The sequence below is a fragment of the Musca domestica genome, unplaced genomic scaffold (genome assembly GCF_030504385.1).
Source record: "Musca domestica strain aabys unplaced genomic scaffold, Musca_domestica.polishedcontigs.V.1.1 2, whole genome shotgun sequence".
Lineage (NCBI taxonomy): Eukaryota > Metazoa > Arthropoda > Insecta > Diptera > Muscidae > Musca > Musca domestica.
This window is the reverse complement of record NW_026712249.1, coordinates 923,775-939,289: the sequence shown is the minus strand read 5'-3', so window position 1 is coordinate 939,289 and position 15,515 is coordinate 923,775. Positions and strand designations below refer to the sequence as shown.

General features: G+C 35.1%; 1 protein-coding gene across 5 annotated transcripts in view; it reads left to right on the top strand.

Annotated features, from left to right (window-relative positions):
• Positions 1–1,346: 1,346 nt before the first annotated feature.
• The window catches only part of LOC109612756 (uncharacterized), a 51,871-nt gene continuing 37,702 nt past the window's right edge, over positions 1,347–15,515 (top strand). Inside the window, exons 1-2 of one of the 5 annotated variants that reach the window (XM_059121554.1) lie at positions 1,347–1,618; positions 1,689–2,044. In XM_059121554.1, the coding sequence (XP_058977537.1) occupies positions 1,966–2,044 (79 nt within the window). In that variant the 5' untranslated portion in view covers positions 1,347–1,618; positions 1,689–1,965. Of the gene's footprint in view, positions 2,045–6,326; positions 6,524–9,556; positions 9,702–13,249; positions 14,064–15,515 lie in introns of those variants that run through there. The other 4 variants (XM_059121558.1, XM_059121557.1, XM_059121556.1 and 1 more) reach the window with 4 other exon arrangements.

Here is a 15,515-nt window from a genome sequence, read left to right as displayed (position 1 = left end):
ATATATATGGGAGCTATATCCAAATCTGAACCGATTTCAATATAATTTGACAAATTCATTTTTGCTCCCAATTTCGTTTCTTATTTTAAATTTCATTAAAATTGGACATACATATCGTGTTTGGTGCACCAAATACATGAAATCGGCCGAAAATGTATATGGGAGCTATATCCAAATCTGAACCGATTTTAATATAAATTGATAAATTTATTTTCGGATCAAATCCCGGTAAACATTCAAAATTTCATTGGAATCGAACATTCATATCGTGTTTGAGGCATCAAATGAACGAAATCGGCCGAAAATATATATGGAAGCTATATCCAAATCTGAACCGATTTCAATATAATTTGGGAAATCAATTTTTTAGATAAAATCCATCACACGTTTCAAATTTCATTGAAATTTGGGATACATAGCGTGTTTGCTGCATCAAAAGCTTGAAATCGGTCGAAAATATATATGGGAGCTATATCCAAATCTGAACCGATTTCAATATAATTTGGCAAATTTATTTTTGTTCCAAATTCCGTTACGCATTCCAAATTTGGAGACTGTATTTGTAATCGATCAATAGATATGTGCCTACAAAATCTAATTTTTTGGGAGGTACCTCCGATTCTGATGCTATATCTCCACTTCCAAGTGTAATTTCAAAAATGTATATAGCCTATGTTACTTTCAGGCGATGTTGCAGTATACATGCAAATTTTCAGGAAGATCTGTTCAGCGGTTTTCGAGTCCATAAATTACAAACAAACAAACAAACAAATATATATATATATATATATATATATGTTCAGCGGTTTTCGAGTCCATAAATTACAAACAAACATATATATATATATATATATATATATATATATATATATATATATATATATATATGTATATATATATATATATATATATATATATATATATATATATATATATATATATGTATGCAATATTTGAAATGAGGTTAGCTTGAATTTTTGATTTCCAATGATTTGACAGTTCATTGATGTTTTGACATTTCATTTGACATATCAATGTCAAACGTTGATGCATCTACCTATATTCTTCTACCATGAGTGGTACTGAGAACAAGATGGTCATTTAGATCTTTAGCGGTACTTGGCCGAAATAACTAAATGAGTCATATAAACTTGACAACATTTGGGCTACACTGTAGCCATGTGCATACCTACAAAACTCCGATTGTATTCGAATTTACATACATGCCTCCCTAGGTACATGGCGAACAATTTGCATAAAAAAGATCAATAAATGTGATGACATGTTCTGTTGATCTGTCATAACTTTGGCAAAGCTCCCGTCAATTGAAACAGAATAAGCTCAAAGCAATGGCAGAAAGATATGATCGAGATTTTAACTCGTACTCGTGTATTGTGTGACCACGCGTTTAAATGATTAGTTCTTACTTTGTTGTGTGTATATTCTTAACAAATGTGGTTGATGTGATTACATACCGGAGTATCGGACAAGAGAAACAGTACAGAGCAATACGCAGGCGTAAACAAACACCCGTCAATTAATGTGATTTTCAAAAATAAATTATAATTCAATAATTAGTGCTGCATCTTGCTACACTTAATTTAAAAATATCATCCAGGTACATTGTTCATTTTGCAATAAAAGCTAACGTCGAAATAATTGCCTAATTTACAATTTTAAAATGTCAGTGTCGAGTGCGGCCAGTAAATCTTGAACGGACACAAACAAAAGGAGAAAAGAAAACCAGCAGCAGCTGCCGATACAAACGAACAATCACATGTTTCTACGCCACCCACTACATATTGGAGGAGTCGCGGAGGTTGTGATAGGCAAACTGTTATGAGTTATCTACAGAATTGTTTATTTTTGGAACAGAGGATGCGAGGCATTGTCCATGGTGCTATTCCATATTGAGGACAATTTATCATCGATTATCACATTTTGCATTCGACTTTAATCCGCGCGATGGCATCTTACAATGAATTGCAATTCGATTGGAATATCCTGTTTCAGCAGCAAGATTTCGACCAGTGGTCAAAAACAGGTCAGTTCTTTGTATGAATGCCTTATTTTATACATCTTAATTAATATACTTCTTCCATATATTTGTATGCATGTCAGTAGTGGGATTCTCTAACTCATTTTTTGAATTACCGACCAAAATTGGTATAAATCAAATGCTTATAATTTCGGTTACTAAAGAAATTTGTCGGTAGGTTAGCGACGAAATCAACGTAGTCGCTAAGGCCTACCAATAGATACCAATGTTGTCAACTTTAACTTTTTTATATCAACAATTTGCGTTTGAAAATGTCCGTTTTTGTCGGTAACTCAGAAAACTAGTTAGAGAATCCCACAACGGAAGAATCATTTTGAAGCTGGGAGCATGACCATTAAAGTTAAAAACAAAATGCTTATTTTTTCACACTTTTTCACCTTTATTAATTTAAGAGATCTTGGCAAAAATGGAACATCGTGCCCCTAATATGATCTAAATGTTGTTTCATCCCAACACAATTTAAAAAAAATCCTAAAATACCGTTTAAGTGATATGGCGGCTATACAAAGTTGAGGACCTAGTATGATCAAAATTCCGAATCAAGGGAGGTACCGTTATATGTGGGCTACACGAATTCGTGGACCTGTATGGACAATATTCAGTCTTAGGTTGTAGAATCCATTACGAACATCAAATACGAAATTTGAAGCATGTCATATGTGGGCTATACGAAGATAATAAACAGCATACGGGATTTTTTGTTATAGGATGTATAATCGATTACGAACTTTAGTTATCGAATTTGAAACAATTCAGGCCTATAATGTCCCTAAAATCATAACAATTCCTAATATCGGGAGGTACCGTTATACAGGGGATATAAGAAGACGTGGGCCGTGTCATAGTTTGAAATTTGAAACAATTCCGGCCTATAATGTCGCTCATCAAAATACCGAATATCGGCGGGAACCGTTATAAGGAGGCTAGACGAAAACATGGACCGCCGTGGCTCATATTCGGCCTTAACCTGGCTACTGGCAAAACGTATGTCGACGTTTTTCGGTAACATTCATATAAATATGTACATGTGTTCAACTTTTGTTGGGAAAAACAACATTTCAAAATTTGCTCAAGGTTATTTAGATAAATGTTCTGTTCCAGAACCTGCAAGAATCTATTAGTTTTGCAATTTTTTCCGTTATCACAAAGGTTGCAGAAATGGTAAAAGTAGTATATGCGAAGAATCAACAGTTCATTTTTTATTTTTGCATAGAAAGAGATTGAATTGGACTGAAATTACAATAAACTTGACAGTATCCTGAAAATTAGATCAAAAGTCAGCATCTGTCTGTCCATGTATTTTTGTAAACAAAGTAGAGGCCGCATTTATTGTCTGATCAAGATGATCGGACAAATTTGCACAAAATATGTGTTTGGTCCAAGGACGAACCCTAGTGAAATTGGAGATAATCTGTCAAAATTTAGATATAGCTCTTCGTCCGATTTGCACCAAATGTGTAATATTAGTCCAAATAGGATGGAATTTGGCACATATAACTAAATGAAGCCTAGAAATAAGTGTGTCAAATTTGGTGGAAATCGGTTCAGATATATTCTTCATCCAATTTGTTAAATTTATCCTCCATAGCCGTTTTATGCACTCCGTAACAACGTTTGGCAAACTTTATCGAGATCGGTTCAGATTTGTATGTGGCTCCCATTTATGTCTTCACTCGATTACAAGCTTAATATAAGCCCGAATTGAACATATACGAACGAGTTTAGCCGAAGTGTAGTAAATTTGGTGAAACTCGGTTAAGATATAGCCATAGGTTCCGATATGTGGTACCAACTATACAGCATATATGTAAATGCCTCTTTAGATGTAACTAATATATAAATATAAATATATAATATATATATATATATATATATATATATATATATATATATATATATATATATATATATATATATATATATATATATATATATATATATATATATATATATTTATTTATTTATTTATATTTATATATTAGTTATATCTAAAGAGCGAAAATAGCGAATATTAGGTAACAAATATTGGGCCTATAGTGAGAGCTACAAACACCCATGTCATTCATTTCTATTAAATATATATTATATTGACATCTATTTGGATTCCATTTTCCAAATTTCTTAAGCAACATTTCTTATTGAGCCATGGTTAGATCGATTAAAAGTTTTATGCAGACATTACGATGTGTGGTAAGGGAAACATTACATATTTGCAGTGAAGGGTTAAGAAATCGAGTTGGTTAATAGAACACTTTAATGGAATTTTAATGGAAAATGTTCAAAAATGAATGAAATAATAAATATAATGTTCAACCTGGTATAAAGCGATTTTTTTCAAAATACATGTTCTTTGGTACAAATTTGGTAATTCTAAAAAAAGAATGTTGTTCGAACTCCAAAGGAATTGACAAGTTAAATCCACCGGGTTCCATAGAAGAAAATAAATTGAGTTGAATTTTTTTAAGAAATTTCACAAATCATTTAATTTAATTATTCTATTCGCTGTTGGATAATCTACTCGAAAACTCGCCCCTTACTTCCTTAGCCCACTGTTGGGATCGTTGAACCTCACCTGATTTTATACAAGGCCAATATTATCCCCTGTGGTTGTTGCTGTTGATACTTGGTTAGATTTCAAGTGAATTACAATTAAGCATTCCTTTGCATCTGCTGGTCTTGGGCAACATTCATAGTTTGGCAACAAAAAAAAAAAAAAAAAAAAAAAAGTGGCCCAACTACTTCTTTAACTTTTCTCAGATTTACAGTTGGTTTGGCGAGATCAATGGCTTTTTCTCTGGTCGGTCACAGGAAAGTGAGATTCAAGTGAACTTTCCATTTCTAAAGACAACAACGAATTCATGCTTGTTGTAGACGGCGGAAAATTCCAATCTACCAGAGAAGGATTCACAGCTCGTGGTGGTTGATAACGAAAGGAATTCCTATCCGGCCGACAACCGTACCCCCTTTTTGTGAAGGCACATCGACAGATCATTTGCATCATCGTTGTTGTATATGTGTATGTATGTGACTGCATGATTGAGGAACAATCACAGGAGAACGGCCAGATGGATCCTCCCCCTCCCACCACAGTGGCGAATTGGCTGGTCATATTAATTAAAATGGAATCAAGACATCCAGACAGAAATCAACATCGTTGGATGTGAAACGGCAACTGCAACTTCACTCTCGGCAACGAATTGTTTTCGTCGCTATTCAGCCTGCATCAAGTCGTGTTGTCAGGTGGGGGTGTCACATTCAATTTGATAGGATGTTGATGTAATATCAGAGCTTGTGCACCAGGTTGTAGCTGTATCAAGGTTCGATCGCTTTTATCATTTTCTTCTTTCCAGCCCCCCATTACTACTATCCGGCTGGTTTGAAGGTGCCATATTTTGGTGGGTGGCCTTACATTGTTGTCTTGCAGGTAATTGACTTTTACTCGATGGATTGATTTACATTAGACAAAGATTGTCTTGTCAGACGACTGTACCCCTTCGGCGTTTGAAACACTGGCGACCAACGTAATGAATTATGGTTGCTGGAAAATTTGACTTTAGAGCTTTTTCTCATTTATGTTCGCAACTGCATAGGGTCTGCAGTCGGTGTCAGAGTCTGTAGGTGCTTTGCAGAAAGTGAATGTGGTTTGTATATATAATAAAAAAAAAACTTCAAAGTTATTCTCCCTCAATACAACAGAGAACCGTTTTGTCGCATTTAATAAAATATACGTTGTTTTAATTTACCTGTACTAATGCCACAATGTCTATGAGAATGTCGAAATGCATTTATTTATTGTATTGCTTATTTCGAATAAATCCTCATTCCAATAAAAAGGTCTAATGTAAACATGGCTTGAACCAGACTTTTTATTGTTTAAACGGGAGTTTGCGTGCGGCTCTGGCATCTCTTTATGATATGTCACAAAATATGCCAGGCGAAGACTTCAAGCTGTTTATGTATTTTCACCTTGGTTCACTTCCACATGTTCCACAAATGATTGATCGGAAAAATGTAGATACAGATCTAAAGGACCATTAAACGATAGTTCAATTATTTAATTTTTGTTTTTATATATTTAAAATACTTGAAGGGGATATATGTTATGATGCAAACTAAATATTAACCACTAAATTAAGAATGGCAACCCTAGAGCGACAACAGAGAACCACCCCTATTTGAAAAAGTGGATTGTGTGTGGATGAGACTTGCGTACTTGATGTATTCCTTTTTGGGGGCTGCAAAGCAAATGCACAAATGAACGACCAAACTAAGGGTGTTATAAGGCTACGAATATAAACAGGTTTGTCGTGTGGTATACATGGCCACTGAGAAACACACCGAAAAGTTCAGAGTTGCAGTTGGATTTTAAAACTTTAAGAAGACTGTCACATCCGCGTGCAAAGTGAGTGTTCGCGTTTTCATTTTTACATTGATGTATTGAACAAAACTCAATGAAGTGTAAATGTAAATGTATTTCCGAAAAAGAAAAAAAAATCATTATCCAAAGCCATCATCCAGAACCACAATTATTGCGTATCACTTTCGCAAAAAAGTGGCATACCAACCGAATTTTCAAAGTGTCTCCCCATAAATCAATAATAAATTAATATGTACTACAGCCAGATATACTGTATGCGCATACATACACATATATGTATGGGGCATAAAATGGCATAAATAATCTCTAACTGTGAATTGTGGAAAATTTGTGTTTTCTAGAAAGAATCTGGATACGTAGATTCAAACCAATCTCCCATAAATATGGATAAAGAAAACGGGAAAAAAATCAAAAGCTTTTCTAAATTTTTGCGATTTGTCATATTTTTGTGTATTCGCCATATTGGACCCGAACGAAATCTCCCCCAATCATTCAATCATAACAAAACACCCCCTTGGAAGATGAATGGTGTATTCGGTCACCATTGTGTGCCGGCCCTGACAGTGCATTGTCACATGACAACTGGAAGCCATTGTACATGTTTATTGAGTATAACAAGAGCAGTTCGTGGAGACCATAAACAGTACACCCAGTAAAAAAGTGGTAGGGAAGAGGTACGATTCTTTCACGAATTCTTAGCGTATCCGTCTTTGACTCATATGGAGAGCTTGATTTGCTCCGAGGGGCCTTCCTCTTACATCTTAGTAAGTTATGTTTGTCTTCCCAACTAACGAATGCAACACTCCAACCCTTTGCATTGTTTCATTTCCTTGACAGTTAAGGAGGAAAATATTAACTACAGCTTTTAATTCCGAAGAAATGCCAGACAAACTTTATATTTCAAATTTCACCGCAATTTTTATTTATATACATATATCCTCAATAAAAAATGTTTTTTTTTCAATCCTATTCCCACAAAATACATGTGATACACAAACACAACAGATGTTTGTGAAAAGTAAAGAGAGAACAATTCAGAAAGAGAGTTATTCTCTTTCTTCCTAAAGTTTCTAAATAATATTAATTCGAATAAGATTTTATTCAAAATATAATGGTATCCAATAAGACTTTGGGAAAACCCTAAGTTATTGACATCAAGGGAAGTCTCGAAACGATAATTATTGATAAACGACCTAACAATTGGTTGAGCAATAGCGTATATACCGCGCAGTTGTGTCCTGATATAATCGATGAAGTCATGTTTCTGTGTAACCTCTGCAATTGAATGAAGTAACAAGCGTGCAGCTAATTTCAAATGGTAGGTTTTTAATATCATGCAAATTACGTTTTTTATTGTTGGGGTTGGTGACTTTTACTTATTTATACTACCGGCTAATTGAAAGCAAAAACACCTTTGGATTTTCTTATTCTCCAGGATGTTGTAGGTAGTGCTCAAATATATTTGAGACGAATACATGAGCCAATGAAGTTTATTGTTCGAAACATTGCCTTTTAATAGGGGAGGTACTAAAGTAAAGGTTAGGGGAGGTACTAAAGTAACGGTTAGCCCTCAAAATTTGAGCGATATGCTTTGGAACACCTTTTGGAGTCAGTATTATCACTCGTTGGAAACCCGCTTATGTCAAGGTGTGGACCAATATAGAACCTTTTCAAATCAAACATACTATCTGATAGAGGCGGAGACGTCAAAATGCGATTGATATTCTACCCATTGAGAACCGGAAATGCTCAATTACAGCTGAATCGGTTGGATATTCCGGGCGGAATGTTAAAAAAAAAAATTGAAAATAAGCAGTTACCTTTATATGCGTTATACTATAACGATTTCTTATACAAATCATATAAATGCTTTTTATATATGTTGTGGAGGTTAAAAAAATATGTGAGAAAATTGTTTGAAAATAAAAAAGTAAAAAATACAGCAATATTGAAATATTAAAGTTGAGTAGTGGTAACATTCGAACGCAACATTTAACTAATTTGCAATTGAAAGAGTGCTGTTGTCGATAATTGTCGTTAACTAGTTAAGGAACCCCATTACAGGGCCTCATCTCCTGTTCTATGAAAGGAACGTCAAATGACATTGCGAGATTAATTCTACCCCTCGCAGATTTTACGTTGGAGAAGTATGTTCTACCCGACATGATCTTTTACATTGTTTTTAAGCATTGATATAGTTCTGAAGGATATCCCATACACAACCCGATCAAATATAGGTCTCTTCATTTGCTGGAGCGAGAGTTTCAAGTAAACAGTTTTGAAATGGAAAAATCTTTTTTTTTCCCCAAGAAGCTGTCCAACTTCGCCTGTCTTGGCCTTACGAATATATGTGTGTAACATATATGTGTGTTGCATATAGTACTCGAATTTATATCTGTATTGTTTCAGATTGGCCTCAAAGTTATACATACGTATGTATGCACAGCTAACTGGAATGTGGGGACGATTAGATTACGGTTGTGCTTGGCTTAGCACTTATTTTGGTACGTCTACAGCTTGGATGCACCCCAAAAGCAACACTGGCGACTAACGCTCCGTGTGGGGGAAGAAGAAGTCCCAAGTGTGTTAATGAGGAATCCATACTTCAAGAGGAAGAAGAAGTAGTCAAAGACATCACTGGCTGTTTGCTTTAGGACTGGGGCTACTGGTTACTATGCAAACATTTGTTTTATGCCAATCTATTTGAATGGGTGGCTGTGGCTGTGGCGGTGTTGGTGGTGCTGGTGGTGGCAGTTAAATGAGCGACCGCTCGCCCATCGACCTAAAATAAACCCGTCGGTCTGAACCGCTGTCTGCTGAGCGGATTGAGAGAATTATATGACAAATGCGATAATGAGTATCTATAAAATGCACGCTGCTCATACGTATGTATGATCGACTGTGTGTATTATTTCGTACATATGTAAACATGTATGTCATTCGTATATACGTATATTTATACACTTGTTCTGTGTAATCGTATCGCCATATGAAATTGTTGTTGCGAGCAATGAGAAATAGAGCAGCAGTTAACAAAGTGCAGGAGAGCGAGTGAGGCCTGAAAACATCGGAAAGTGGAATTCTAGACGTAAAGATCGAGGTGCCAAAGTTCCCTCTTCGCAGTACACTGCTTTAGTTTTTTGCTGTTTATTGTCCGGTCGGCAAGCTGATTGCAGGCTATATTTGTGCGTGTGTTGCGCCGATTCGATTCGACTCGTCGAATTGTCACCAAATACTTAAAAAATAATATCTGAAGAAAATCAAGTAAATCAAAATTCGCCAAAAAAAAATATCTGTTTGTTGTTGTTGTGATAATTATGTTATTATATTTGTAATTCAGTGAAACGCGCAGCAATAATCAGTTAATTACAAATCTATTGTCAACAAAACACAACAAATAAAGACAAAAAACTTAAAATTAAGACAATTTCTGGAAACAAAAAACAAAAACGTGCTTGCCTGCTGGTCCGCTTTTCAAGTGGCGGCCTTCCTGTTTTGCAGCTATTTGGGTTAGGGCCAATCAAAGTCATTGCACTTCTATCTTCTGCAGTTAGTGACAATAAATACGGACCCACCATTCCTTAATTTTGAAAAAGAAAAAAATAGAAAATTATTTAAAATCTGTTTTTGTAAGACATCCACTTCAACCGTTCTTCTTAGCTTGGCCCATATTTAATTCCTACTTTACACCACTACTCTAAATACTGTTCAAGGTTAGTGTTTCTTTGCTTCTTTGTTTCTCTCTCTTTCTCTCCGTTTTTTGCCTTGCTCGTCACGATTGTTTTCTTAATAAATCAATAAGCGGATTATGATTCTACTTCTGCGGTCTCATCTTTTTCTGCGCGTGATTCATTTGTTGTGAAGAATCACCCAAAAAATTGAAACTATTGGGAACAGCGCAGTGATTGAGAAAATAATCAATATTCAATGAAATATCTACCTTCGTATGCACCTGTCTGGTGCATAGTTCCTGGAAACAATCATATGCAAGTAAAAGCATTTGGCCTCCCCAAAATCTACTGGTAGATTATATAACTGTTATAGACAATTCGAATTGGCACATATTTCCAAAATGTCAACAAAATAATTACTTAGCGACCTAAGATCTCGTTTGAGGCTATAGTTTGCCGTTCTTTGTCACTTCTTATATTAGAGAATTATTTTGAGAGCAGCTATATATGTTGAAAAGAAGAGGTTAGATAATCTGGTTTTGTTTGGCTTTCAACGTTTACTTGATTCACTACCACCTCGCACAACTACGGAAGTATTAACAAACAACACCATCCATTGAATACGAGAGTTGAAAAGAAAAATTCATCCAGAACTACGTTTTTTTATTAATTGTCTTTACTTTTATTATCCACTTGGGATGATCAAGTATTAAACGTGCCCCCTGTCGGCATGTTGTTGAAGTTGAAGCCTTCATCAAGTGCACCGTGCTCAGATATCAGATTAAAAATACAACATTTGCTGTCTTTCATAGACGGACTACAGACGCTGTGCCGATTCAAATTTGGTCTGTTCCAGAACTGCAAGAATGTAAAAGTTTTTACAACGATAACCGATTTTCCCATCATAATATCGGAAAAAATGGCAAAACTAGTGGAATCTTGCAGGCTCTGGAACACGGCAATTGTCTTTCTATTACGATTAGAATTTATTACAATTTTGTCACAGCAAATTTTGTTTATAAATTAAAAAAAAAAAACATATTAACTGATAGTAAACGGTGTGAAATGAATTGACAGAAATGTTGGGATATGCAGCTATTGGGTGGATTAATTAATTAATAATTAAACATTTCACTTTTTTATTGTGATCTCAAGTCGCCGTCAAGAAGAGGTTCTGTGTAAGTAGGTAAGATAATATGGATCAAACCATAAAAATACCATAAGCCGGGCAATGGGGTCTATGTTGGCATGGGACTATGGCTCTCTATTATGGGAATAAACAATATTGAGTGATTCCAACCACTGTGAAGGGAGGGGGAAGGGGGACCACAACTACCACAGTTTTGGAACTTGTGACAATACAAATGTATACAATATTAGTGGTGGTGGTTTCGAAGTAATAGATAAACCCCCTGCATACCACAAGTTGAAGGTAAAAACTTCATTCATTTGATGAGGTAATATTTTTTGTATCTCTTGTATAGTCATTCTATTTGTACGTCTCTCAAAGGAAACATCCTATTCGATCCAAACTTGATACCAAACATAGAACGTTTAACTTCTGGGCGTTACTCCTCAAAAAATTAAATTTTTTTAAAAAATTTAAAAAAAGTTCTTGAAGGAAATAGATCAATTTTGACATATCGTAATGTTTACATCAGATATAGGACAAGTGTCAAAGGAAACACCATAGACCCTCTAATTCTTGTTATTTCCCCATAAAATATTAAGATTTTAATATTAAGATTTTAAAGATTTAAGATTAAGACAATAGCTCTTGCAAAGTTTGAAGTGAGTAATTGATGTCGTCCAAACTTGGTCCAGGACTTCATCGCGGATCTATTATTTTTTAACCGAAAATATCTTAGGAAAATTATAGACTCTATATGAACATTGTTAAAGACTTCCTGGCAGAAACTTGTGAAAAGACATAACTTAAAATCCTGGACTTTTTATTAAAGTTTATTTTCAAGGACTGATATTCTTTGTACATCCACAATAACTGGTGAAATTTGAAATTGTATAGAACAATGTTCTACACAATTGTATAGAACCATGTTATAATAATATATGGACATAATAATACAGTTTTCTCCCCTATGGCTTGTCTCAAATAAAAAAGGTATTAAGGATGTATTTTGGCTGAAAACTTGGAATGCTTGGCGATTCATTCTTTGTATTCAGTTTTACAAATGGCATTCCAACCTTACACCGCGCATATTTATTCCTTGGCATTTTGTTGCCGGTGTTTAGGAATTTCTTTCGACGCATGCATCCAGTTAGTTTCATTTCAAAATGCACCACCATGTCGCATTCTCAACGAGTTCTTCGAGTCTAGATTTGCCATTGTCAGCAGTTTTGCGTTTAAGTAACTGTCATTGGAGTCATTGGACATTGTGCCAAGTTAAGAAATGTTTAACGAAAATAATGCGTCCAAGAATTATTCAAGGCACAAGGTCTGCGCGCATGTAAATATGTTTGTACGTTGTCATACATACGACAGTACGAATAACATGGGTGTGCTAAGCACATTAGGGTGTATCGAATATATATTCCGTAATGCGATAAAAGACAACGGTCCCAGGACAAATGATATATTCGTATGCACTCATTTAGGTCTAGATGAACTCTGTCGAACCCGCAAGCAAGTCCAGGAAAATTTGGATATATATGTGTATTTTTTCAAACGCATAAACATTCATCGCTCATATGCATTTCTCAACCAACCCAATATCAAGTCGTGCTTGGCATTTGTAAACTCTAGCTGGGCACTTTATTATTGATTGATGAGCGTGACACATTCGAAATGTTGGTAAGCCATGAAGTCATCCCGATTTGTTGTTGACGCTTTTCTATTTCCATATTTTTTTATAGACACCTTGTTTTTTTTTTGCATATTTTCATTTGGTCTCTCTTTTGATATTATTTTTCTTCTATGGAATATTTTTGTTTGATTTTCTTCATTCTTCGGTTTCTTTTCGGGGTGATCGAGTAAATATTTGCATAAATTCCGTTTCGTTTTGTAAATTCATACTCCACCGTTTTCAACGCGTTCGAAATGTGAATGCGGGTGTGTGCGTGTGTTCTCTATGTGTTTTTTTGTCGTTATTCTTATGTGTGTCTGTCTGTCTATCTCCTAAGGTGCTCAAGGTGACCAACGACAAGTGTTGAAGAAGAAAAGAAAAAACTCAAAAGCAAAAAAAGAAGAAGAAAAAACCTTCCGTAAATGCAAAACAAAACTACAAAAGAGACACCAACAATAACAACACAACAATTGACTAACTGACTTGTCGATTATTGACCGCATTGGCCGGCCATTTGACGAAGAACCAGACAATTTCAAAGCAAAGAAAGACATACAGCAACAACAGCAACAATACGAACACCCGAATTGGCAATACTCAGTAAACCAAAGAAATAATCAAAGCAAACCACTTGCTAACCGTGAAATCCGTGCGATGAAATACGAGCATTGAACGTAATTGAAATTCGCTGGCATATTCCACCTCTCCCTCCCCGATATGACTGAGTGTGGACGAAATTCAAAGAATTGAGTTGCTTTGACCATTATTCAGTTGATGGCATTTGCTGTTGGATTTCAATTTTGTGCGCCCCCACTAATAATCAAATGTTGACCTTTTTTGACCACTGTACCGGAAAAGTACGATAATCCCATAGGACTGTGCGGGTGATGCAGATAAAAAATTGTTATTAGAGTGAAAAGTTAAAAAAACGTTTTTGTTTGCCAAAGGCACCGGTTAATAACAACATACACACATACACACGCTAAAAACAACGACAAGTAATTAATTCAACAAGTGTGTTGACCACCGTCCTATTAACGTAAACAAGCTACGTAAACAATAAAATCTGCACATTTTTGTAAACATGGAAGTTTTTGCCGAGGAACCACAACAGAAACCCGAAGAGGATCTTTCGCAGTATATGTTGGACGGTAAGTTCGAGCTATGTTTAAATAAGAATGTCGTTATCAAAGTAGATCTATCTAACTTACAGCGTTTTGTTTTTCTTCACATAAATAATAGCGTATAATAATAGCATCATTTTTTTTTTTTTAATGGCATCATTTCGAAGATTTTATATTGTTCAGATGTTCGGAATTTATTACAAATGTCAGATATATGTTGCACAGTGGACCATATGTTCTACATGAGGAAGTTGTTAACGCTTGTTTCACGCGAACGAGTAACATTTACATCGAGATCTATCGAACAGTCTTCTCTAGCTCTGTACTCGAAACCGACAAAATATGTTAATGAACCGACAAAAATATGTTAATGGAAAAGGGAAATAATATATTGTTTCTATTAGTAGGCCTTAGGGACCACATTATTTTCGTCGCTAACTTACCGACAAATCTCGTAAATCGCCGAAATTATAATGAGGAAATTAAAATTTGACGTTATCGATCGTCGTCCGTATTTTAATAATCTGTATGCACCAATAATTGACAAATTCAAATCAAAGCCATCGAACCGTTAAGCGATAATTGTTTTAGTTTGAAAAACCACATTCCACGGCATTTAGAGTTACAGATGTTTGAAGCACGAAAAAAAAAAAACACTAGCCAGAACCAATTGTTATGGGAACGAAAGGCGTGAGAGAATATTGTTGCAAAAGCCGCATTTATGCCCACGCATTCTATCAAAGTGTATATATGTACAAGCGTCTCTCTAGCCCTCAACTACTTTGGCTGTCCAGGAAGCTTCGTAAATCAAATCAAACCAAATTCTTCATTCTTGTTTTAGAGTTTTGTCTTAAAGTTCAAACATCTGTTTTTAAAGTTGTTGCAAGTTCGTGGCGCATTTAAAAATTTTGAAAATTCAAAATTCGAAAAAAATTTCCAATTGCAATTCCAAACTTTTAAATTGATACGACATAAAAAAGTACATATCGCCTACCACGACAATTCGTATGTTGTCACTAAAAACACGCCATTAACACAAAGAATATCGAATTATATCGCCGTTCTGCTGACACGTTATACCGTTGATGGTATAAGTGGTGCATTGGAGATTGGGTTAATGTTTGGACTTTTTTCTGTCCCATGCATAATTGCTAGAATGGCACTCACGCCAATCGCTGGGGAGGTGATTAAGTTTTAATTTACGAAACACATGAAATTCAACCAAAAGAAATGCTGTTTTCATGCTGTTAATATTGAGGATTAAAAATAGATCATGCGAAAATAGATAATTTCTTATTTACAACGATTTCATTGTTCATCTTTCATTATGATCGAATTCTACAGTATCCGTTATAGATTCCCATCGAAACGCTTTTCTGTATGAGTATTTTGTATTGACGAACATAAAATTGTTGACGGGAACAACTGACGGCTAATTCTAACAATAGCATCAAATGAAATGCTCACCTGTGGTATAAT